Raw genomic sequence first — 26104 nt, 5'->3', positions numbered from 1 at the left:
CTATGCAATTCATTCTCATGTTCTACTTCGCTTCCCAGAAGTCTGTCCAACCTTGACCAACCTTCTCAGTAGCAATTGTTTATGCAGGCCCTTGCCTTAACTCTGGGCATGGGCGAGGTCCTTGAAGCAAAGTGTCTCCTAAGGAGTACGGAAAAGTACTTCCCCTTCCTCACCGGCCTCAATTTTCTTGTTTGGAACGGGTTCATTGGACTGCAAGGTTAAAGCCCCAGCCAGGGCTGAGATGTTAAAGAGATAGTTTCATTAAGTGGCAAGGACCTAGGTCTACTCCACTTCTTCTGCAGAAGGGGAAACTGAGTACCGTTGGTGTTTTGGTTTTTTGCTTTCAGAAAGAGACGCGCTTTTCTTTGCCCCAGGGGTAAGCATTTTCTGGAAGGAGGCAGCCTTATTTTCTTCATCTGGTCAAGGAGGGGAAACTCTCGGACTTCTCGGGGGTCCTGCGCGCCCGGAAACACGTGTGTGCTCACCTACGTGTACGCACGTGAGCGCACCTACAGCAGCAGGGGGCGCTCGGGCCGGCAGGGGGCAGCACAGGCCCGGCGCAGCCCCGGGGGAGGAGGGCGTGCTGCAGTGCCGGCGGCGGCGGCTGGAGGTGCAGCCCTCCCAGGTGGGAGGCGGGGGCTGCGGGCGCAGGAAAAGGCGCCCCGGGAGCGGGCGCTCGGCGGGGGCCTCCTCGGGCCGGGCGCGGCGCGAGTGGGAGCGAGCGCGCCGGGAGCACGCAGGCGCTTTGCTCCGGCTGGCCCTCGGCCGGCGCGCGGCGCGGGAGCAGCCCGCAGCCGGGTCCCCCCGCGGCGCACTTCGCGGGGCAGCGGCCACGCAGCAGCCCGCACCGACTGACTGCCCCAAGCGCGCAGCGGCGACAGCGGCGACAAGAGCGGGACGGTCCCCCGGGCCGCCCGTGCGCGCTCTCTCCCGCGCCGCTACTCTCGGCGGGCGCTGGCCCGGCCGACGCGTTCCCCGGGCGGCCGGAGCGCGGCCTCGGCCTCGGCTGGGGCGGGAGCGAGCCCCGGGCCGCAGCCCGCGGGAGGCGGCGCGGCGCGGCGCGGCGGGCACTGACGGCGGCGCCAGGCGCTCCCGGGCGGCGGCGCAGCGGCAGCGCAGGGGGCGGAGGCAGGGGGCGCCCCCGGCCAGGATGCTGCGGTTCCTGCGCCGGACCTTTGGCCGCCGCTCCATGCAGCGCTACGCGCGGGGCGCGGCGGGGCGCGGGGCCGCCGGGCTGGGGGACGAGCGCGACGGGGGGCCGCGAGGGGGCCCGGCCGCCGCCGCCAGCTCCTCCGTGCTGCCCGCCGCGCCCGGGGGTAGCGTGTTCCCGGCCGGCGGCGGGCCCCTGCTCACCGGCGGCGCGGCTGTGCACATCTCCGCCTCGGGAGCTGCCAAGGCCACCCTTTACTGCCGTGTCTTCCTGCTCGACGGAACCGAAGTGAGCGTGGACCTGCCGGTGAGTGACGCGGCGCGTGTGGGGCACTGGCAGCCTGCGCTCCTTGGGGCAGAGCCCCCTGTCCCCGTGGTTCTTTCCCTGGGAAGCTTCCCCGGCCGCTCTTTGGGACCCCTCCCCCATCTTCTGCCAGTCTTCCCCAGCCCTGAACCCTCCCGGACCACCAGCTCGGGTATGCTCTGGGGCCCAGTCTTTGGCACCTTGCACCGCAGGGTTGCGGTGCTCTTCTTTGGTGACCCCCTAGGTTTTTTGTGCCTCACTCCTACCCTATGCTACCCCATGCACACGTCCCCACGTCCCCTCCCCTTGGCGCAGGTGGCCTCATTCCCTGCCAATGTTGGCTTTCCGATGCTGGATTGAGTAGAATTTTTCAAGCGACGCAGGGCTGCTCCGGGGTATCCCGGTTTTGGTGTCAGGCCTTAGTGGAAAAGAAATCCTTGCTTGGTGCTCAGCAGGTGCCCCAAGTTTGGGAAGAGGCTTAGGGAACAGTTTTGTCTCTCTGCCCTCTACCTATTCTCTATGGATGGCCCCTATAGAGAGTTTATCCCAAAGTGCTCCCTGGCTCACAGTCTCGCAGGGAGTGGAGTGACTTCGGAGCCAACTCAGGCCAGGTCAGCTTTGAACGGACAGAAGCCTTGGGGTGCTGGGAGTTGGGTCCGGCCACCTCTGGACTGGCCTACCCACTTGCTCCCACATCCGGCAGTGTGCGTGGGACGCGCAGGGCATCCCGGGGTAGCAGCACCAGGGCCTGCGTCCCGGCCACACACCCACAGGTGGTTGCACCCGGGCCCAGTTCCAGTGGCAAGCTAGGCCAGCGCCAGTGACTCCGACAGGGAGCCATGCCGCCAAAAGAGCCTTTCTGGCCGAAGGGGCCAGTCAGATCCAAACAAACGATGCACTAACGGGCGCCCACTGCGCTGCGGCAGACGGTGCCTTCGGGAATTTTGGGGCATGACTGAAGACACCGCAGTAATTGAGCTTTAGATGAGTTACAGATTGTCCGGAGCGTTTAGGCCTCCGGACAGTCTGTAACTGGGTGGTAGGGATTCTTTGGACTTAAGGGGAGAACATTTAACCTGTAAGGGTTTCAGACGGGAAAAATCATCCTTGCTGGCTTGGGCTCTAATGCTGCTTCGTGTGGGTTTAATTTGGAGACAGTTTCAATTTATGGTAGTTTCATTTTGTGGTTCCTGTGCTCTATAGGAGAGCATTTTGTCACAAAAATATCCTCGCGAGGCCTTTTCATAGAAAAGGTGCCAACATTCCCCAGCCCAGAGCTGTTGTCTTTTAAAAAGCGTGCATGTCTCTGCCCCCCAAGAATGAGGCTCTCCAGCTCTGATGCAGAGGCAGGCAGCCTGAGAGCGGGGAGCAGAGGCTAGGTGAGTGGGCAGCTTGGGTTGGGAGAGGATGTGGCGTAGTTTGCATCTGGCAAAGGAATGCTATCCTTGGGAACTTTGTCGGTGCTCCTTGCCTGGTAGTTTTCTTGTCTGTTCCCCAGGGATAATTGGCTTATAAAATGTATTGCTACTGTCAGGTTTGTGCGACAGGCTTAAGTGGTGTTTCTGAGATGAAAAATTGCAAACGGAGTAAAGTGCCCGTGTTCTGAAGAGATCCAAACAGGTACACAAATGAACAGGTTGGGAAGCTGACTGACTGCAGCTGGTGAGGCCATGGGGGAGGGGGAACAGTGGCGTTCTAAAAGGCTTCTTCTTCCTTTTTATAAAACAGAATAATTTCTCCATCTCGGGTTTCCTTCTCCTCCATCTCAGGTTTCCTTCGGATGGCAGATCTTTTTGATGCTTTTTGAAAAAAAAATATGTGCGACTTAATGAACCTCTGGCTTTATTTATACATACAGACATAGGACCATGCACCATGTCCCTTAGACAAATAAGAAGCAAATAAATGCTGGCTTTGTTGTGTGAGCTCTTAGGGCGGAAAGATGAAGAAAAATTGCCAGTGAACATGGCTCATTGATTTAAAGATTTATTAGATATTGGAATTGCATCAGTAAGTCTCCTCCACTAATCCTCCCAGATCGGAGTGCTAGTTCCTGTAATTAATTTTCCCAGTTGTGAGGTTTAGCGGCAGGCGGTGGCTCCCCTGTGAATTTGTAGTGCTTGTTCTGTTCCTCAGACCCACTTTACTGGATTCCTTTTCTATGCCTCCTTCTAGGCATTTGACACCACTGTGCTTGTTCTTCTGTCTCTGGATTTTTTTTTTTTCCTGCTTTCTGGGCTATGGTCTTGCCTGGCTGTTTATCACACAGATGGGATTTACCTTTGACCTGGTACCCCTAAGCTTCCTTGTATATTGGATCACTTCCATAGAGACCCAGGGACCTGGCCAGACTCGCTATGACTCCTCCGTAATTAAAAACCCTCTGGTAGCTTCAGGAAGTCCTTTGCTCAGGATACAAAAGTGGTAATGTGTTGTCATAAACCTTTTTATTAGCCCCTCTCAGGACAGACACTTGGGTTCCAAAGTGACCTCAAACACAGTGACACACTCAAGAATGACCAGGCTGTGGCACCTTGGTGCACTTACTCATTTACCGGGTGTCTCGAGTGTGCTGTAAACAGGACGATCAGGGAGATACAGCCTGGAGGCTCCTGGAAGACACATCTGTATTCTGTGTGATGTTAGCAGGAGAAACACTCCCTAGTGGGATGTTCCAGAAGATCGAGATGGGCAGGTGTGTGGGGGGGGTGGAGGTGTCACAGGTGTCAGGTAAGAAGGACTTCCTGAAGCTTGGGATGCTTGAAATGGGAGCAGGTTAAATCCACTGTTACTTGGCAAAGGCACGGTCCAGTTGTCATAATTAATAAAAGGTGTCACAGTCATTTTCCTAATGAGTCCCCTCCCGGCAGACAGACTTGGAGTTGGGTGATCTGGTTGGTTGAATCTGCTAGCATGACTGGATGGTCTGAGTCCTTCAGGTAGGGAGTCAGAGCTTTCTCAACATTGAATACAAAAATGAATAAGAAGGTCTCACCTATAGTACACAGTCCAAAGTGGACTTGGTGTACAAGACTAGCTTTTAGGTGACACCAACAATGCCCCCCCTGAGCCATTTCTCTTAAGAAACCCAGCCCTCTCATGAAGGGCTCTCTCCCTATCTCCCTCCTGGCAGTCCAGCCATGCTTGGCCTTCAGGTGTGGTCTGGTCTGAGGGAGCCAGGCACTTTCCTTCTACGAATGCGTCTGTAGATCCCACTGGTTGGTGTGCTTGGCAGCAGCACCCACTGTTGACTCATATTAGCTCTCTGTTGACTAAATCCCTGGCATGGCTCAGAGTTCGCCCGCTTCACTCAGCCCCGCCTCGCTCAGCCCCGCCTCTGTTGCCTGCGTGAGTGCGTGAGGTCTTTCAGCAGCCCCGTGTGCAAAGCTATTGGGACCAGTGGCTTGCCAGTTAGCACTCCCACCATGCCTTGCAGGGGAAGGCTGGTTGGCACAGTTGCTCTCGCTGTATCTGGAGCTTGGCATCGACTCACTAGGGTACTGTGCAAACGCGGAGAATTTCAGTGTTACTTTATAGCCCGACTGCCACCTTGGGCCACTTGGGCTCTGAGCGTTGGCTTCCCTGTTTTTAAAATGGGGAGATGAAGTGATTAAAACAAATTGGAATGCTTCAGTAAACAGGACATTGGAGGATTGCTAGAAAGTCTGAATTTTATAAGTGTCTCGTCCTTTTCTAGGGAACGAGGAGAAGTCTTAAAGACTTGTAATATGGTCTTTAGAAAAACAAAAAAGTGAACTGTACCAGGCAGGCTTCCTTCCCATTGACTGGCTCTTAGTGGAATTGGAAGCTGGATGCCGGATGAGAAATGCTTCACTTTTGAAGAGAATAGAAGCCTCCCCACAGGCTCTTAGAAGGACTGGTAGAACATACATGGTACAGCATAAAGATCACCTTATTTAGGAATTGAAAAAGCACATCCCTATCCAATGTATATATAGGCGACCGAGGCCAGGGGCCATAAAGTGACTTCCCTTTGGCCACTCCTTGGGGGACTGAAATGGCCTCCTCCAGGAAGGCATACAGCAGGCTGCCTTGTAGGATGCTGCCATTAGTCCCTCTTGCTGGCATGCTCACTCCCCGAGCTCTGCACCCCCCTCACTTGTCTTTACTATGTAGAAAGGGTGTGTGTGTGTGGGTGTTTCTGACAGTCACAATGGAAGCAGGTTTTTTCATTCAGTGTACATTTTTTTAAAAAATTTAAGATGGTTTCATTGTTGCCTAGTTTACAACTGCCGGTAATCCTCCTGCCTCAGCCTTCTCTGGTGCTGGGACTGCAGGCAGGTCTTAAATGTTTTCAGTTTATCTGAAGAAGTGTGTGTGTGTGTGTGTGTGTGTGTGTGTGTGTGTGTTATTTTCCTCCTCAAATATTTGCAGCACTCTTGGGACTGGAGAGGCTTCAGCAGTTAAGAACACTAGCTGTTCTTCCAGAGAACCCAAGTTCAATTCCCATAACCTACTTGGCAGCTTACAACTGTCTGTGATTGTGGTTCCAGAGGACCCACAGCACTCACCTGGCACATAGTTGGTGCCCAGACATACACGGCAAGCAAAACACCTAAATGCATAAAGTAATAACATAAAAAAAAATCCACAGAGTTCACACCTAGCATTACGGGTTCAGTATTTCAGGGAACCAGGTTCGCTGTTGTTCCCAGTCCTCTACTGCAGATGATGTTGATCACTTCTGTCCCTTCACGTTCTCTAATACATTCTGACTCTGACCACAGCCAAAGGTGACTGCACTGCACATTAAACCCACGATGGGTGTACCTGTGAGTGTCTGCCTGTATGTGGTGGCCATGGGGCAGTCTTTGACCTGGGTACTGGCCTGTGTTTCAGAGAACCTGCTTTTGCTATAGTGGAGTGGAAGCTGGGCTGGAGGAGGGATTGGATGCCAGCTATGCTGTGGCAGTACTCCAGGTGAAGGGTGAGGAGGGCATCACTGGGAGAAGGGACAGAGGGTCCTGGGGCAGTTCATAGACGAAATCAGGTGAGCATGTGGGAGATGGACAAGGTGCTAGTGGAGCATTCATGGGTGATAGTCTCCCCCACCATTGGAGGAAGAATGAGGGAGCCAAAAGGAAACTCCCTCATGTCTGGCTGCCTCAGCTGCCTTTCCTGGTTCAGGTCTTTTCATGTAAATAGATCTTGGTGATTGACAGCCCTGCAGCACATGCCCCGCCCTTTGCCAGACCTTCAGTGGGACTCTGGGGAGCCTGGGGTATCTGTCCTCATGGGTCATGAGATTGTGTTATTTCTGTAAAGTATGCCTTTATTATAAAAGGTAAACTGAGCTGGGAGTGAGAGAGGTAAGTGGTAGGCATTTTTCCCTGGTAGGATGTGGCAGAGACTGCCTGAAGCTGGTGCCACACCGGTCAGTGTGAGGAAGGGAGGGGTGTGGTTGGTGAGTGGGGGTTCCCCTGGTCTCTTCCAGGACCAGTAACATGACCCTTCAGAGGTACAAGCTCTGAACAAACATTAACTTGCTAAGTACTTCCCATGTGCATAATCTCATCGAATCCTATCCCTGGTTTTGAAATAGCAGACAGCTATGGGAGGTGAGCTTTTCCCTAACCTTCTTGTGTGGGAACTGAGAAAACTTCTACCCTGGTAACTACAGAGATCCTCCTCCAGTGTGGGTCCTTCCTACTGCTGCACCTCTTTGGCTGGCTGGCTGCAGATGTCCCCTGCAGCTACTCTGCTCTACCCAGAGGAAAACTCTCACAAAGGGGTCTGCACCGTCTATCCATCACACATCCCCCTCCCAACCACACCCCAGCTTGCTACTGCTGGGGTCACCTGCTGATTCATCCGTGTGTGTTCTCAGGTTGGGGTGTGGGTCCCATTCCCTCTTTCGTCTCATAGCTAGGAAGTAGGGAGAGGCCAGAGATGTTAAAACAACTTCTCAATTTCACAGGAACCTCCTGTGACATTGTGCCGGGTCTCTGTCTGTACTTTTAATCTTTGCGTTCATATGGAAATGTATATTTTGGGAGATGAACTGAAAAGGCCAATTGGAGAGGCTCTGTTGATCCTGACCTCACAGTGGGCCTCCACTCGTCACACTCTAGGAAGGTACCGCAGTGTGGTTGGTCTTCTGAGCGTCCTACTTGGGTGAGAAGCAAGCTTAGAGTCCTCCCTATCCCCTACTCCTCCTGTTGGCTGCTTCTCTTGAGTTCCTTGCATCAGGGAACATCAGTTGGAACAGGAGGGTGGTTACTTTTAAGTGTCAGGTTGACACAATGTAGAGCAACCTGGGACCTGCTCTAGTGAGGAATTGTCTGGATCAGGTTGACTTCCTGCCTGGCTGTGGGGGAATCATCTTGGTTCTGTTAATTGATACAGGAAGAGGTCTCAATGTGGACAGCACCGTTCCCCGAGTTCTGGTCCTGAATTGTGTAAGCAGAGAAGTCAGCTTGAGTAGTAGGTGTGCACAGATTCTTTCTCTCTGCTCGACTGTGGGTGGGACTGGTTGCTTCTAGTTCCTATAACTTGGAATTGTGAATTAAAACAAATTCTTTCCCTCCTAAGCTGCTTTTTGTTTTTGTTTTTGTTTTTTTGGTTCATTTTTTCGGAGCTGGGGACCGAACCCAGGGCCTTGCGCTTCCTAGGTAAGCGCTCTACCACTGAGCTAAATCCCCAGCCCCTGCTTTTTGTTTTTTAACCTGCCAGTTAAGCCCCACCCAGCTCTGTCCTGTAAAACTCAAGGATAACAACAGTTAACCTTTGTGAGCATTCCCAGGACCCAGAATAATCCCAGGACTCCTGAGCACAGATCCAGGCAACAGAAATGAAACTAGGAAAGGGAAGAAGTCACAGTCCTTAATGCCTGTAAAAGCCTCCAGCCAGAGCTGGTCTGTGGGCTGTGGGCTGGTGCCTGTCTATGTCCCTTCCACTCCAGTGTCTCTAACCTTGCATCTTCAGCCTCTGTGGTTCCTCTCCAGTTAATTATATAATCCATCTCACCTGGTCACTTGATTTTAATGTCTGTTTACAAAATTGCTTTTCAAAGTGTTTTTACTTGTACAAGGCAAAGTTTCTGTAGTTAACAAAGGCCTGTGGAAGCTCTTCCAGTGTGTTGGCGGTGGCTGTGTGTGTGTGTGTGTGTGTGTGTGTGTGTGTCTTTCTTGAGTTTGTAGTCAATGGTAGACATATAAAACCACACAGGAAGCAGTACAAGGGAGGGGCGGCTGAATTGTGTGGTAGAGTTGGAAAAGCTTTGATGCCCATGGTGGGGCTGTCCCAAAGGATACATAGTAGCACAGCTGTTGTATTTGCTAGAAGGTATCTGGGCAGCAGGTGCAAAGGATCGAGGATAGGGGCTCACCCACGCTTTGGGCTCCTTGTATGGAGGGCTGTAAACTCTGTGTGCCTTGGGAGGGACCTTTGAAGTGCGTGCCATCCTCCATCTGTGCTCAGGGATTCTATGAAGCTCACAAAGACTGTTTTCCCCAGAGTTTTAAAGGAGAGTCAGGCTTAGCTGGCAAGGTAGGAAACTTGCCCGAAGCCACACAGCCATCGAGGTCCAAGTTTCAGGCACAGCCTGTGGAGAAAATGGTTTGAGAAGGGTCTGGCAGCTCATCTGGGCATGGGATGGGTGATTGGCTCTGAGCCTGTCCCAGGGATTCATTCACAGGTGCATGGGGACCCCAGAGTCTTAGGAAGATTTCTGCCTTTGAAGGCCATTTGGGAGTGAACTCCAGAGCCCGATTTCACTCACATCTTTGGTAGACTGAGTGCAGCTTGTTTGTTCTTTTTCTTTCTGTTGGTTTTGGTTTTTGGTTTGTTATTTAATTTTCAAGACTGGGTTTCTCTGTGTAGCCCTGGCTGTCCTGGAATTCACTCTGTAGCCTAGGCTGGCCTCAAACATAGAGATCCACCTGCCTCTGCTTCTTGAGTGCTGGCATTAAAGGCATGTGCCACAACCAGCCAGTTCTTCTGACTCGAATGCCATTCTTCAACACCTGGGTCAAAAGCAGTCTTCACAAAGAAGCGTACAGTAGAACAACATCAAGAAAACCACCTTTCATCCCCCCATCCTGCTGCATGGCAACTGTTGGGCCACACTGCGCTTCTTTCAGTCTTTGTACGACCATGGCAGGTTTTGTTTTGATTTGTTTTGTAACCTGGGAGTTGAACCCATGGCCCTCCCTATACATGGCTAGGCAAGTATTCTCCATTGTTGGGCCTGTTCTTTTCTTAGCAAATTATTTCCCAACTGTACAGGCTTCCTGAGCTTCTCACCCTCTGGGTTCTGCTTCTGACTGACTTAACTCTGCCCTGCCTCTCTGTATGTGGCAGGTGAGTAATACCTGCCGCTGCCTTCTCTGTCTCTGGGGGTTGGAGGTTGATACACAGAACATCTGCTCTGGTCCCTGTTAAGCACCTTGCCTCCAAGGCTCACAGGATTTGTGTCATTTCTTTAATGGCCTTGCCTGGCAAAGTGTTACCCTCTCCTTCCAGGGGCTTTCCAGAGAGCAGATGGCCACAAGCCACCGGCCTGGTAAATGTGGTCCATCCGGATCCAGTCTGGGTTTCTGGACTCCTTTTCCATGCTTCCCCCAGCTCAGGTGCACAAACAGCCCTCCGGTTCCACCACGTGTTCCCGGGAACTCACAGGGAGGCCCCTAAAGTCCCTGGCACTGCTTCACCACACTGTCTCTCTGCCTCTGGAGTTTGGGTTCTGAGCAGTTTTGGCTGGCTCTTTCCCCTAGTCCTAGCTGGCTAGCGTGCATAGTTTTCTCTTCTTATAGTTAAGAGCTGAAAGATTCCTCAGGGTCCTGTCCACTGTGGTACTACTCAGTGATTCCTTACCACCGAAGGCTGAGCTTGGTCCTAGTTGGGGTCCCCTACCTCGCTGGCCTCTCTGAGTATACATCCGAAAGTGCCTGCAGAGGGGACATCCCCGAGCTTTGTGATGCTCTTCCTTCTGGACCCTCATCTGAGCGTTGTCATCCGTGTTACAACCATAGCTTTTGAGTGGCCGACTCACTGCCTGTTTCCTCGTCCAGCTTCACCTACTTGAGTAGAGCCTTTCAAAACTTACAAGGTAAAGAGGAGCTTGCCACTGTAACAATTTTAAGTGTAAAGCTATTAATACCATCCACCTCTAGAACTTTTTCCTCTTCTTAAATGGAAACTCCAGCCCCTTTCGAACACTAACTCTTCATCTCCCCTACCACACAATACTCCCACCTCCCTGCACCCCACTGCCGGGATCCTTCTAGGAACACACAGTGAAACAGGAGGACTGCTTGTTCACCTGAGCTGGAGGACACACTGGAAAAGGGGTCCAGAAACCCAGACCGGATCCAGATGGATCACACTTACCTGCATCCTTGTTGGGATGCTTGAACAACTTTGCATAGTATTAAAAGGGCCAGCTTACCAAGCTTCCTCACTTCCAGGTACATAATCCCAGCTCCTGGTGCCCACCATTCTACTTTCTGTCCCTTTGAAGTTGACTGCTTTCAACTCATTAAGTAGATTCCTGCAGCATTTGCCCTTTGTCATCAGGCTTCTGTCATTTAGCATTGACCCTCCCCGTGGTGGACTGCACACTGCATAGCCAAGTCTGAGAATTTTATGGGTTTTAGACTGCACTACCTCAGGCCTTCCCATCCAATAGTGCCACTCTCTTTGGAGCTGTGGAAGCCCTCAGCCCTTATCTCTTGTTTTTTATTTTAATTATTAGCTAATTGAATAATTAACTAATCAACGACTGTGTTTGGGGACGAGAGTCTGTGCATATGCTATGGTGCATGTTCGGCAGACAGAAGACAACTTGCAAGAGTTGGTGCTTACTTTCTCCCATGTCAGACCCGGGGCTCAAACTCAGATCCTCAGCCTTGGCAGCAGGCCCTTACCAAGCTGTGCCCTTCCCTCCTGGTTGTTGGAACTCTGGTGTCCCCCTTGGGACCTGGTCTGTGCTCAGTATCTTCTAACCCTGGGGTGGTGGTGGGAGGTGATGAACCAGTTTTCTTTACCTTTTTGTCAGAGTTGCCCAGTATTGGCAAGTCTTCTGTCCAGCGTATTAAAAAATGAAACATAACTACAAGAGAAATGTTTCTTGTTGAGACAGGGTCTCACTCTAGCCCAGGCTGACCTAGTGCTTACTCTGTAGCCCATGCTGGTCTCAAACTCGCATCGAACCTCCTATCCTTGGCCTCTGCGGTGCTAGATGTGGGCCACTATGCCTGTCAGTTGTTCTAGAACAGGAAGAACAGTACAGTGAGGATCCTTGTATTCCCACCACCCAGCTCAAACCCAGACCAACCCCCAGTGCAAATATGGCCCTGAAATGCTTTGTGGGGTACATTCCTGTCCTCCTTCCTGAAGTTGTCTTAATCCCCTCTTTCTGTTTAAGGACTTTGCCTAAGCAGTGCATTGTTAAGTTTCTCGTGCTGTGAGCTGAGGTGGTTTTTCTTTTAGCCCTGTGTCTGAGAGACCCATCCATGATGATGAGGTACCCCGGATGCTAACTGCTCTACCTTTACTCTGTTGCATAACCATAATGGTTCCATTTATCCTTCAGAGGCATTTGGGAGGTTCTCAGTTTAGAGCTGTTTAAAAAAAAAAAACATTTTGTCAAACCTCCTTGACTTGGTCCCAGGTGTGCATCGTGCAAGTGTCTTTTCCAGGATACATAACTATGGCGGTGGCCTGGACCTCTTCATGTTATGCCAACTTGTTTCCCAGCATGCCAACAGCTCGGAAAGAAATCCATGATCCCCTCTGCTCTGGTGTCAGGCATTCTGTAGTCTTCCTTGTTTGTTCATTTTATATATGCTGTCTAGTGGGAGTGACAGCGATGCTTGTGGTCTCCCTTTTTTGGTGGAGGGGATTGGACCAGGTCCTCATGACTACTGGGTAGGTGTCCTGCTCCCGAGCTAGTACCCTCACCCCCACCTTCACTTTCCCCCAGTTGATGGTAAGATAGAATGTTAGTCACCCAGATCTCCTTCTGGACCGCTTAGCCTTAGCTGCAGTGCCTGCCTTTTGCTATCACTGTGCTTTCCCATTGTGCTGGTCTCTTTCATCCGCACACCTACCCCTCAGTGAGCTTGTCTTATCCCCTCCCTCGGAGAGCACAATTGGCAGGCTCCCTCAGAGAACACAGTCCGCAGGCTTCCTTGGCAGCCTCTCCTCGATGAAGAGGAGTTGTTGAGGAGTTGTTGGTGTTTGACTCCTCTGTCAACAGCATGAACTGCATTTGCAGCTGCTGGGGGCTTTGGGTGAGCAGTGAGGGGTGAGACAGACTCTTGGCTTCATTCTGCCCACATTCATGCTGGTGTGTGCATGTACGCATGCACACACGCATGTGCGTGTGTTTGTACAGGTACAGGTGTGTGTTCATGAGTGCATCTGCACGTGGAGGCCAGAGGACACTTTAGAGTGCCATTCCTCATGCCATTCACTGTGTTGTTGTTGTTGTTTTGTTTTTTAAATATTCTTCCCGTGTGTGTGTGTGTGTGTGTGTGTGTGTGTGTGTGTGTGTGTATGTGCGCGTGCGCGCGCTCTCGCGCCTGTATGTGTGAATGCATGTGACACAGCAGGTGTGTAGAGAGCAGAGAACAACTTTGTGGACTCCGTTTTGCCTTTCTACCTTTGGGTGGGTTCTGGGTCCCCAGCACAGCAAGCACCTTTACCCGGTGAGCCAGCTCTTAGGCCACACACCACCTCTCCTCTCCTCTCCTCTCCTCTCCTCTCCTCTCCTCTCCTCTCCTCTCCTCTCCTCTCCTCTCCTCTCCTCTCCTCCCCTCCCCTCCCCTCCCCTCCCCTCCCCTCCCTCTCCTCTCCCTCTCCCCTCTCTCCCCCCTCTCCTCCCTCTCCCCCCCATTCCCCTCCCCCTTCCCTCTCCCTCCCCCTCCCCCTCCTCTTCAGACAGAGTCTCTTAGCCTGGATTCCATTAATCTGGCTGGTCAGGGAGCCCTAAGGATCTACCTAGTTTCTTTTCCAGCACCAGGATATCACAAATGTGTGCCACCGTACTTTACGTGGGTTTTGGAAATCGAGTTTAGGTCCTCATGCTTTTAAAGTAAGTGTCTTACTGACTGGGCTGTCACCCCGGAACCGTATAATGGACTCTAAGTATGCATCATGAGAATTTGGTACTGACCCAGGCACTCTTGACTCATTTATACCCACAACTCTGGCCTTCCCCAGTGACTCTAAAATAAGTTTCAGATATGCTGTTTCAAACATGTATTTCATTAGGTGTCTCTGGAAGATGATGCTACACTTCAAAAGGGATACACAGGTCTTTGAAAAAAATCTCAATATAATGTAACACTTACTTCTAGGTATCATGCATTTAGCTAATGTCAAGACTTTCTTTCCTCCGTTTTTTATCAGGGTCTAATTGTGCTTTGAGGACAGCTTCCATGAAGCCGTTGACGAGCCCTCTCTCCTCTTTCAGTTTTCATCTTTTACCATGTATTTGTTGCAGAAGCTGAGACATCTGTCCTGTATATGTTCCTAATTTTCTGGATTTTGCTACATTTGGTCACCCTGGCAACCGGTTGCATTTGAGGCCCCTGAGTCGTACATCACTGGGATAGGTTTCCGAAAGTGTGGGTGGAGACACATAACTACGCCTGATGCCGATACTCAGTGGGAAGGCCTAACCTGGGATGAATGGGAAATACCACGGAGAGACTTTGCACTCCGAGGGCAAGCAGGGGATCAGCTTTCCGGATGACTGGAACAGCACATGCAAAGGCACGGGGGCTTGAAACAGCACATGCAAGGTTCCTGCTCCTTGCTCTGCGCCTGCTAGCAAGCCTAACCCTTTCCCACTGATCTCGTCTCTCTGAAGGTCCAAATTCCTCTCTGTGGATGGGAGGAAGGGACGTTTTCTTTTTCTTCCGGCTGCTTTTGGTTCCATCACTAGCTCCCTGATAGACACTTTATCCTGCTCTCTCCTGCCTGGGTACCCTTTACCCTTGCAGGGAGCCCTCTGCAAGCCCTTTCTATCTCTCCCAGCTGGGGACACCTTGTGTTTCAGGGAACACTGAGCCAGGGAATACTTCAGACAGAATGAAGCCTCTGACTATGTGGGTTGGTTGGGATGATTGAGTATTAAGCTTCATGGAGCCAGTGGAGACCACTGGTTCTGAGGTGGATTTGCATCTCCCGACGCCTGAAGGTGCTCGCTGCTCTCTCCATTACGTGATTTGCATGTAAACAGGCAGGCTTTGGGCAGGTGGCTCTCTCAGATGTTCACAGTGACACCCGCTCTAGCTACCATGCCTTCCTCTCCGAGGCTCCCCTGTCTGTCTCTTCTAAAACAGCCATGGCGGGGGTTCTCCAGCCTGGGATATGGACACAGGCGTCCTCCAGGCACCTGATACTTGGTAAAGGCCCAGGTGGGTTAGTTATTAACCTGCCATGCACTCTCAGCTGCCCATCCCTGGCTTTCATCAGCCGCAAGTCTTTTACTGCTCCTGTGGGCTGGGACTTGAGACCAAGGCCCAAGCAGCTTGCTCTGTATCTGTTGGTCAGCACCTGTACCTCTTTGATGACAGTGAGGATGGCTGGTCAGAGTTCAGGGAGGGACCCAGGCTCGCCTGGAACTCGAGTCCAGGTCAGGCATCTGAGCCGCCAGTGGCAGATCTCCTCGGGCAAGGAGATTTTATGGGATCAGGACCATCTTAATGGAGCAGGAGGAATCTAAGCTTGGGAAAATGTTTTCCAGGATACACTACTATTCTCGAGCTAGGGGTTTGTTGAGCTTTGAACCTAGAAACCCTCAGCATTGTGAAGGAGGGGCAAGATCCACTCCTCTCCCCCCGCCCCCCATTTTGCTGCAGAGCAAAATGAATGTATAGTCTAAGGTGCATGCAAGCATGCCTGCCCTGTAATCTCAGTCCTGAGGAGGCGGAGGCAGGAGGATCATTACACAGTGTAGGGCAGCCAAGGTTACAGGGTGAGACCCTGTCTGTAAAAGCAAGGCCATCTAAAGTAAAACCTACAGTCTCGCCAGACTGTGGTACCACGCTTTAACCCCAGTGCTCTGAGTTTGAGGTCAGCCTGGTCTACAGAGTGAGTTCTAGGACAGGCAGGGCAATACAGAGAAAAACCCTGTCTGGAAAAACAATAGCAACAAAAACCCAACCCAACCCAACCCAACCCAAACCAAACCAAACCAAACAAAACAAAACAAAACTGTATAGTTTCTTCATTAAAGAGACCATAGTCTCTTCATTAAAGAAAAATGGAAATTTTGTTTGTTGTCTTTGCGTGCATGTGTGTTTGTTTGTGAGACAGGTGCCCAATGGAGGTCAGAGACCAACCTTGGGTATTCGTCCTTGCCCTTCACTTTGAGGCAGGATCTAGTTACTGTTTACTGTTTGTCTGTCATGCTGGCCCATGAGCTTCCAGGGATTCTCCTGTGCCTGCCTGCCATCTCCTTGTAGGAGTGTTGAGATTGCAGATGTGTGCAGTTCTGCACCTTGCTTTTTAGCATGGGTTCTGAGCCTTTGAACTCGGGTCCTCATGCTTGCACAGCAAGAAGTTACCCACCTGTGGGCTCTCCCTGCCTTGTGTTCTCTTTTAAAAGAAGAGGGATTGTATGCACCGGGGTTACTGTAACGTGCCATTTAATTGATTCGCTCACGGAGAGTTGAGCTTTTCCCATTCAGGAGCTGCCCAGATGGCTAGAGTATTCTGCTTACCGAAGAGACCTGTTCTATTATAGCTATTTCATTTATCAAAAGGAATAAGCCACAGAGCCCCCAGCTTATGTCAGACCCTCTGTGGGGATGGCAGATGCTTAGAAGCAGAGCCCACTTCCAGGAGCACATGCGGGGCAGGGTACGGGTTCGTCCTTGACATGCTTCCTACTCTCCCTGCTCCTCCTAAAGAGGAGGCAGAGTGGCTTGCTTCAATGTCCTAGGTGGACCTGCTGCGGGTTTATTACTCTCCCAGACTCCAGGACTCTAGGATTCGACTTCCAATGGCCTGGGCTCTTGGGTTATCTCTGTACAGTGTGCCAGCCTGCAGAGCATCGTGGCTCAGTCCTCAGTTGATAATGAGGTTGTTTAAATTTTTACTAATTTAGTCTATACATATGGGTATTTTGCCTGTATGTATGTCTGTGCATCATGGGCATGTCTGGTGCCTGTGGAGGCCTGAAGATGTGGGATCCCCTATTATAGACAGTTGTGAGCTGCCATGTAGGTGCTGGGAATTGAATGTGGGTCCTCTGGAAGAGCAGCCAGTGGCCTTAACTACTGAGCCATCTCTCTAGCTCATGGAATAATGATGGTTGTTTTTTTTTGTTTGTTTGTTTTGTTTTTGTTTTTGTTCTTGTTTTTTTTAACATCTTATCTTCTAGATTCTCCTGGGGAGTTTTTAAAAGTGCATTTTCTGGGATACACCTCACGTTCTTGTTAACCTCTAGGATTACTGGATATGGGTTGAGCAGGATGCTATTCCCAGAATGTTTCAAGGTTTCTATGTGATTTCTTGGGCACCATTAAAATGGGGAATTAGTATTTTACAGGTCCACATCTTAACAGTTGTGTGTGTGTGTGTGTGTGTGTGTGTGTGTGTGTGTGTGTGTGTGTGTATGTGTGTGTCTTCCCTTTCCTAGTTTTATTTTGTACTTGCAGTGCTTCTCTGGCAGAGTTGTAGATGTTCTAATTTTAGGGACCCTCTACAGTAAGAATTTGGCCCCTTATCCTATAGCTAGAACCAGCAGAACCAGACGAGCCATTTTCAGGTGCAGTATGAACAGTCTTGCAGTCCCTGAGCCAGTCCCCATATCTCACCCAGCATTCCTGTTTGCTTCCCTTTTGTTATCTGCCTTTTCCTTTTCTTTCTCTTTTTCCCGAGACAAGGTTTTGCTATGTAGTTTAAGGCTAGCCTGGAATTTACTGTGTATCTCAGACTGGCTCTAAACTCACAGAAGTCCTCCTGCCTCAGCCTCCGGGGTGCTAGGATTCAGGTGTATATTGGTACTGGTTCTTGGTTGACTCTTGCCTCTTCAAGGCCCAGTTATCTCTCCAGGCTCACTTATCTCAGCCTCTACCACACTGCTGGAGCTTGTCACTTGCCGTCCCCTCACCTTCCTTCCCTTCCTTCCTGGGAACTTGCAGGAGGGACACTTTTGCCACAGGCAGACCTAACGATTTTCGTGGGATAGCTGTTCTTTATGTCGTAACTAGAATAACATATAGCTCAACTAACCTTTTATTTTTGCAAATGGTTTCTTGGGGTGGTGAAGCTGGCATGACACAAAGTTTAAGGTGAATGGCGTCTGTTCTATTCAGCGTTGTGCACCTTGTACCCTTGAAGCAGGCACTCCCCAGTGCTCCTTGGCTGCAGGCAACCTAATCTTTTGTCTTTGTGGATTTGCTGATGCTGGGCATTTAAGTAGAACCCTACAATGGGTGGTAGTTTCTGTCTGTCTGCCTTGACTTAGCATAATAATGTCTTTAAGGTGCACCAGCCATTTTTCTTGTTCAATACCCCAGTTTTATGACTTAGTGTAGTCTGTGTCACAGATAGTCCTGCTGGCACCCTTACTGTACAAATAAGGAGATGGGATTGCAGAACACTTAAGCTGCTCCTAGAGTGCACATAGTGAGCACACATAGTATGTAAAGATCCCTGGCTCCCGCACTGACCTGCTGGTGTCTCCTCTTAACCTTGACCCTTTGGGCCCATGCTAGCTTTGGTGCTGTAAGCTCAGCCTTTGAAGTTGAAGGGTAAGAATGAAACTTTATGAGAGACTCTGAAGCCTATGCACAGCGTATGATACAGCTCTGAGAGCAGAAGTCACCCATGATGCCTCACAGGGAGCTGCTGAGCGAGACCATTAGTTCAAAGTTCTTGACTTAATTGGACTGGGTCAGTTTTGTTATGTGTCCCCCAGATGTTAAACGTTGGGCATTGAACTGTCGTATAATGAACTGGTTTTAGAAGAGCACTGTGTGTTGAAAATGATATGAGGGCTCCTGGAAGGTACCCCACATAAAGAGTATCCCCTAAAAGCTGTGTTTGCACTTTACCAGCAGAGCCGCAAGCTGCATGCAAAGCTACCGTGGTGCCACTTGGTAGCCACCCAGTGCTTTACAAGGCCGCGTCCCCTTGTTTGATGGAGGAGGCAACAGCGATGTCAAAACGGAGTCTGGGATCTTGCCTCTAGAATGGGATGGGCCCATGAAGCCTGGCTCCAGCTTTTTGTGCTTCGTCTTTCAATTTTTCCTTTAAGACTTGGGGTGTGGGGAGCTCGGTAAGGTGGCTCAGTCTGTGAAGAGTTTGCCAGGTGAGCATGAGGACCTGAATTTGGATCCATGGTGCTGTGTGAGAGCTCAGTGGTTATGTGGCTGCAGCCTCAGGGCTGGGGAGCAGCAGATCCTGAAGCTCTCTCTGGCCCAGCTAAGATGACTGGGTGACTGTAGGTTTAGTGGGACAGTGTCTCTAAAAAAAACAAGAACCAAAACGAAACCAAGCAGTCAACAAAGGGTGGGGTTGAGAGCGTGGGGCATAAAGTAGATGCAAGAGGACACACAGACAAGAGAGGGAGGAGAAAAGAGACTAGAGCTGTGCTGTACAGGGAAATCAGCGACGGCAAGGTGTGTCAGAGGAGAGATGGGGAAAGATGGTCTACTCAAAACATATTTGTTTAAAAAAAAAAACGCTATAACAATGGGACTGGAGAGATGGCTCAGCAGTTGTTTTTCTAGAGGAGGACCCAGGTTCTATTCCCAGGGGATCTGATGTCCTCTTCTGACCTCGGTCGGGGCCAGGCATGCACCTGGTGCACATGCATGCATGCAGGCAAAATGACCATGCACACAAACAATGATATCTGTTACTTTGACACTAATTTAACAAATGAAAGCAAGGCTGTAGAAGTGACTGAGATGTGATGTCACTCTCCGTCCTCCGTCCTCACATGCACCCCAGCACACACAGTTCCCATACACCAATGCATACCCTCTCTCCCCATTTTGGGCAATAACACACATTCCTTAGACCATGAGAGCAGAGCAGTCTGGTTGCTTACATAGAAAGAGGAGGAAAAAATTACTGTTTTCTATTAGAAGAGGTGTTTACATATCATGACAGTTCTATGCTTTTAAATTGAGATCAGAAAAAATGCAACCAGTCACCCTGTCCATACCTTAAGAAGCAAACTCACTGGACTAGAGAGATGACTCAGCGGTTAAGAGCGCTGACTGCTCTTGCAGAGGTCTTGAGTTCAAATCCCAGCAACCACATGGTGGCTCACAGCCATCTGTAATGGGATCCGATGCCCTCTTCTGAAGACAGCTGCCATATATATAAATAAAATAAACCTTAAAAAAAAAAAGCAAACTCACAGCAACATATGTTGTCAGTCCTCAACTGCACTGCCTCTTATATTTCTGGAACAGCCGAGGGAGTCTGGTCCTGGGGAAGGGGACCCTTAACTTGTCTATAGTGACACAGGAATCCAAAGTGGCTCTTGTGGAAAAGACACTGGGTGCATATGGCTTCCAATAGGAGCGAGGATTGGCCTGGAGACTTCTCCTGCGTGCTTGCACCCTCTCCAGGAGAATCCCATGAGGCATGGTACAGTCCAGTTATTTGGCTGAGGAGATGGCCGTCGTGTGCGGGGCCAAGCCCCTTTCTCTATCTCATTTATACATTGACATCCTAGTCCCTGTTATGGGATAAGGTCTTTCAAGAGGCCATTAAGGTAAACAGAGGGCATGGAGACAGTCCTCAGTTCAATGTGACTGTTGTCTCCATGGGAATAGGGGAGCGGGACACAGACACACAGGAACTACTGAATGAGCAAGAGGAAGAGGGCAAGCTTCTATGAGCCACAGAAAGAGGCCTGCAGATGAACTAGCCTTGTTTCCACCTTGAATAGGGAGGAAATACAGTTCTGTTGTTTCAACCACAAGTCCATGGTATTTTGTTCTGACATCTTGAACAAACCGATACTGCAGCTGAGGCATAGAGAATTCTGCTTGCCCTCTTGACTTCCGAGCTAGCAATGGGCTGTGTCGCCGTGCCTTTCTGATGGCCACTATATGAAGTGGCATGTCTCAGCTGGACAAATCAAGCTCCATGGAATTCACTGGGAAGGAAAGAGGCTTTGGTTGGGGATGGTTTTGAGAGGGAGGTGACAGGGTTCATGTTGATGGTCCAGGTTGGAACAGCCTCTCTGAGGAGGGCATGCAGCAGTAGTTCATGGAAGCCTGAGCCTGGGGAGATGGGCAGGAACCCTGTGGCCACCAACTGTTCTAGGCAGTGGAGTTAGGAATTGCATCATGCTGGACAGCAGGCAGGCACAGGTGGGCAGAATTGCAGTTGTCAGTCAGCCGGGGCCTGGGCAGGAAGATGGGTGCTGAGGGGTTGGCTGTGAACTTGGAAGCCATGAATTTGGTGCTTGGGTTTAATGGTGGGACTTAGGGTAAAGAGCAGAGCCGTTCCCCGTCACACCACCCCATGTTGTGTGGATGGATTGAGAGCCCAGGGTGAACACCTTAAAGAAAGGGGTCACTGGATCTTGTTTATGTAAAGTTTGTGTGTGTGTGTGTGTGTGTGTGTGTGTGTGTGTGTGTGTGTGTCTGTGTAATGTTTTTAAGGTACCACAATCCCCTGGCACCTGGTTGGTTTACAGGAGGCCAGCACAAGAGACCAAGGTCAGATGCCCAGGGAGAGATCTAGGAAGATTTGAATGGACCCTACAGCCGGGAGGACCAGTGGAGGAAGTGGAACACTGCCATAGCGGACCTTGCAAGATACTCTCCCTGCCTGCCAGGCGGGCGGTAGCCAGCTGCCCCTGTGAACTCAGCCTAGAGTACCTGAGCATGGCGTAGTATCCCTGTCACCAGCTGGTACAGGTGATGAAAGAGAGGCAGCGCCCTCTCTGCTGGCTGCCTTACACATGGAAGGTGTCGACACTTTCCAAAGAGAGAAAAAGCAAGCAGGCAGGCAGGCATTTATTGAGTGGTGCTGTGTACACAGAATCAAGCCAGGTACCAGGCAGAATCAAGACTGACCCAGAGGGGTATCTTTCCCCGAATTGCTGGCAAGATAGTGAGAAATGGTGCCTTCTACAGTTGCAGAGAACACTTCGGGTTTTATATAGTTTATGTAGTTTTACCATGAATTGCTGAGACAGAACACGGGATGGGAGAAAGAGACCGTGAAAGTCCACCTTGCTTTTCTGAGGATGGCAGAAGCCAGCTCTGTCAGAGCGCTGGGACAGATGCCGTGGACGCCCAGGGACAGAAACTGGAGTCTGTGCCGTAGACACAGGGGAGACAGCCTGGCTCTAGCAGTTCATTAAGTACCCGTGCCTCTGAGTCCCAGTGGGGATTATACCTATCTGAAACAGGGATTTCAAGGCTTTCGCGGTATTTATAGAGAGGTAAGGCCAGGAAAGATGACAGAGATGTGCTGTTGCCAGCATGGCTTAAGCTTGATCTTGTCTTTCTTTCTTTCTTTTTAAAAAAAAAAAAAAATAGGACATAAATCTCATTGTGTTGCCCCAGCTTGCCTGGAGCTCCTGGGCCCAAGTGGTCCTCCTGCTTCAGCCTCCATGCCTGGTGTGTACCTCTGTGCCAAGCCCGAAATGAACTGTGAGGATGCATTTTGGTATTCAAGCCCGGGATACTGAGTGCAATTAACCTCACCGGAAAGGGGCGGGGTGCGTGATTCCATTTATATGCATGTAGGTCTGAATGGGCAGAACTTCTCTGTGGAGGAAGCAAATCAGAATAGCTGTTGCCTCTGGTAGATGAAGGAGTGAGGGTCACACAGATGTTTCCCTCTGTCACACAGCTCAGATGTGTGCATTTCTATAGAAACACCACTTAGTGTCTGTCACAAGCAAATTTTTTTCTTTTTAAATCAATGCAGGGTCAGCAGAGGAAAAGGTGGCTTGGAGTGGTGAGGGTGTTTTCTATTCCACTGACCTTTTGTCTGAAACTGTCCATGATGTATTGTTTTATATTTTTTTAGCAGTATAAATAGAGACAGTTGATTAAGAAAGGGAAAATGCAGCATCCCCGAGGGTGGCCATGGGCTAGTGAGCAGGGAAGACAAACCCGGAAAAGCCAGTGGGGAGCTGTAAAAGAAGCAGCCTGAACAGCCCTCTGTTCACTCCGCCTTCCTGGAAACCTGTCTGCTGTACCCAGAGGAGGGCCCAGAGGATCGGCCCTGTCTTCCTGCCTGTCATCTGGGTTTGCTTGTTTTCTGCTGTCCTGGGCACTGAGAACTTTGGCTTCTCCCACTGTCCTCTGGCACCAGCCAGTCCTTTGCCCATCCCTGTTATCAGGAAACAGACCCTCCCTTCCGCCGACTTTGACCGCTGTACCACCCATCATCCAGTCTCCTTATCTCCTCCCCGCTCAGTGTCCCAGGCCTCTCTCTCCTGTGGGTGAGGACACAAAAGGGGAATTCACAGCATCTCATTTCTCTTCCTGCTGGGGTTGTAAATGCCACCTGTGCCTTTGTTCATGGAGGCGGACTGGGCCAGGAATCTGAGGGTGCTCTCCCAGGAGCTCTGGGGAAAGACAAACACCCTGTGATTCCCTAGGTATGGGCTTCAAAACACACACAATCAGTCTGTGGTGCTGAGGGAAGGAAGGGATGAAACCTGGGAAGAGGCACACGGAAGCCTCCAGCGGGTTGAAGTTAAACTGGGGAAGGTTTGGTTCCTGTCCTAGAGGGCAGCTACCCAGGGTGTCCATACTGAGGAATGCCTTAACTGTACCTGTGCATTTTCTGTGTATGTCACACTTCAGTTTTTTGTTTTTGTTTTTTTAAAGGCAACTAGAGGTCTAAGCAAAGTCTTAAAACAACACTACCCATTTTATATAAAAATTTGCATTTCTAGATTTTCTTCAAATACTGGGAAAATGTGGTATATACTCTGCCTTGACTTAGAGCGGCAGTGGTTTGGGTCTTTGTGGTGGTCCCATCTAATCCCTTGGGATCCATTTTTGGTCTCTGCGGCATCCACTAGAAGTTGCTTAGAGTCTGTGGCTGTTGATGTTCCCACTCCTTTGTGCGCTAAGTTTCTTAGAAGGCATGGGATTGGGGCTGGTTCAAGTATGGTTCCGTGCCAGGGCCTTGGGGACCCGTGCTTTTCCAGGTGTGTTCTGCCCAAACTGGTGGAAGTTGAGGTTAGTTTATGACCAACCTGGGCAGTTACTATATTTGTTCTTAAGTGTTTGGTTCTGTAAATAATTTCCTACATGTGCATTCTATTTTAAAGTAACACTTCACAATAGTCCTGGTTCAAGTTCCTGCCCTGCTTGGCATTCCATTGTCCCTTACAAAAATGCATATATAATTGGGGTATTTTTTTTTTCCCTCACTTAATGGCCAAGCAAAGCAGACTTTGTATGGTGGACTTACAGCCAAGATTTTAATCGCAGCAACTCACATTAATTGCAAACCATATGCCTGGGGAGATATTTTTGATGTCTGTCTCGAGGACCCAAATCTGAGGGGAGACTAAGTCACATGCCTTCCTTTTCTCCGTGTGAACCTATGGTTCTCTCTGCCGCCCTCTTCTCTGTCCTCTGCCACTGAGCTTCATGCCTAGCTTCTCCCCGTCTTCCTCCAGGCAGGCAGTGATTTTTAGTTTGTTTTGGTTTTGTTGTTGGCTGGTTAGTTGGCTTGAAACAAGCTGTCCCTCGGTAGCCCTGGCTGACCTGGAGCTTGCTTTGTATACCAAATGGGCCTTGAACTCATAAGTGACCTGCCTGCCTCTGCCTCCTCGGTGCTAGGATTAAAGGCGTGGGCCACACCACACGTGGCTACTTTTTTTTTTAAAAAGATTTATTTATTCTTATTTTACATGATTGCATGTTTGGCTGTTTGTAAGTACACCACATATGTAGTGGGGTGGTTTTGGAGGTCAAAAGATCCTGTAAAAGGATGCTCTGTGGGTAGAGTGACAGGTGGTTGTTGGCTGCTGTGTGGGTGCTGGGAACTGAATCTGGGTCCTCTGTAAGAGCAACAAAGTGCTCTTCACAGCTGAGCCACCTCTCCAGCCCCTGCATTAAAAACAAAACCAACCCCCGACCCCAAGAAGCAAAAAACCCAAACACCAAGAAAGACAAAACTTCTGACCCCCAGAAGAGAAAGATCAAACGTTTAAAACCCGTCTATAAAAACAGCTTGGATTCTGTGTGCCCGCATCAGATGGATTGATAAAGTTGCCTCGGTTACAGTTTTAGTACTGTTGTAAACACAGACGGTGTTAAGGGGAAATTTCCTTGGCTTTTCTATTCATTAACTTTATTGAACCGTTTACACACACATACAGTGTAATCCACTCTGTGTGTAACAATTGGTGTCAATTCTCTCTTACAGAATGTCAGAGACCTAAGGAGCATTGTGTGCATTGTAGTCTGCGGCCAGGAGGCCAAGCTTCCTCTTCAGCAGCACCAGTGCCTGAGGGCTGCCGGGCTGGGAAGGCTCTAGCTTACAGTGGGGTAGGCAGAGAGGACCTGGACACCTGTTCTTGCTCCTCCATGAAGTGGGGACCGTGCTGGGTGTGCTTCCTCATTTTACCCCCACTCTGCTTGGCAGCACAGGCTTCACCCTACAGAGGAAGCAAACTTACAAGGTGAAGGGTCTGAGTCTGACTGCAGCCTGTAGGCCTTGGGGCCTAGAGTCCAGCCTTCCCTAACTGGAAACCCTCTGTCCTTCCCTCTGTCAGCTGGCTAGAGCCACCAAGGCAGTGTGCCACCTGCTGGGAACCTTAAACCGGGGAAATCTGCACTCTTCATTCTGGTGACTGGTGCTAAGACTGGACAGCGCTGGTAGCACTTCTCTCCTTGGATGGGAATGGCCATCCCTGTTGTCCTTTTCCTGTCTTCTTGTGGACTTGCCCGGGGCATGTTCATCCCTTGTGTCTCTCCTGTGTGTCCTGTCCTGCCTTCTCCCCCACTTTCTTCTTTCTTTATTCACACATATTTATGTGAGTGTGTGTGTGTGTGTGTATGTGTGTGCATGTGCACACACACGCACGCACACAGCAGCAACACAGCAAAAAAAAAAAAAATATGTAGCAGTAAGAAGACAACACTGGGAATCAGTTCTCTCCTTCTCCGATGTAGGTTCTGGGATTGAGCTCAGGTCACTAGGCTTGGCAGTAAGCTCCTTTATTTGTTGAACCATCTTCAGCCCCTGTCTGCTCTTTCTATAGACACAGGTGGGTTAGGGCTCATCATGGTAGCCTTATTCTAACCTGATTCCTTTAAACGCCCTGTTTTCAAATACTGTGACATTCCGAGGTCAAGGCCTCAGTGTAAGAATTCAAAGGGTCAAAGTGCAACATGCAGGTTGGCCTAACATAACCTCAGGAAGTGTATCTCCACCCTCTTCTTTTTTTTTTTTTTCTCCACCCTCTTCTGATAGGCATGCTACCTAGAATGAGAGTACTGCCACCTCTGGGTGTGTCTTGGGTCAAGGCCCTGATATTCATCACTAGGCTTCATGCAGTTGTGAGAAGTCGTTACTGGTTAAAAAGCTCTTAGGCGTCAGACTCCACCTGAGCTGAACATTAGTCAGGGCTCACAACCCAAGTCCCTGTTCTCTCTCTCTCTCTCTTTTTTTTTTTCCCCCGGAGCTGAGGACCGAACCCAGGGCCTTGTGCTTGCTAGG

General features: G+C 50.3%; 1 protein-coding gene across 6 annotated transcripts in view; it reads left to right on the top strand.

The window, feature by feature from the left end:
- Positions 1-545: 545 nt before the first annotated feature.
- Epb41l4b (erythrocyte membrane protein band 4.1 like 4B) overlaps positions 546-26104 on the top strand; it is a 160388-nt gene continuing 134829 nt past the window's right edge. For 5 of the 6 annotated variants that reach the window (NM_001401792.2, XM_087550508.1, XM_087550509.1 and 2 more), the window contains 1 exon segment: positions 546-1456. In NM_001401792.2, coding sequence (NP_001388721.1) covers positions 1151-1456 — 306 coding nt within the window. In that variant the 5' untranslated portion in view covers positions 546-1150. 6 annotated transcript variants of the gene reach the window in all.

This window comes from Rattus norvegicus, chromosome 5, assembly GCF_021556685.1.
Source record: "Rattus norvegicus strain SHRSP/BbbUtx chromosome 5, alternate assembly SHRSP_T2T, whole genome shotgun sequence".
Taxonomy (NCBI): Eukaryota; Metazoa; Chordata; class Mammalia; order Rodentia; family Muridae; genus Rattus; species Rattus norvegicus.
The sequence above is the reverse complement of the archived record's forward strand: the minus strand, read 5'-3'. Positions and strand labels throughout refer to the sequence as shown.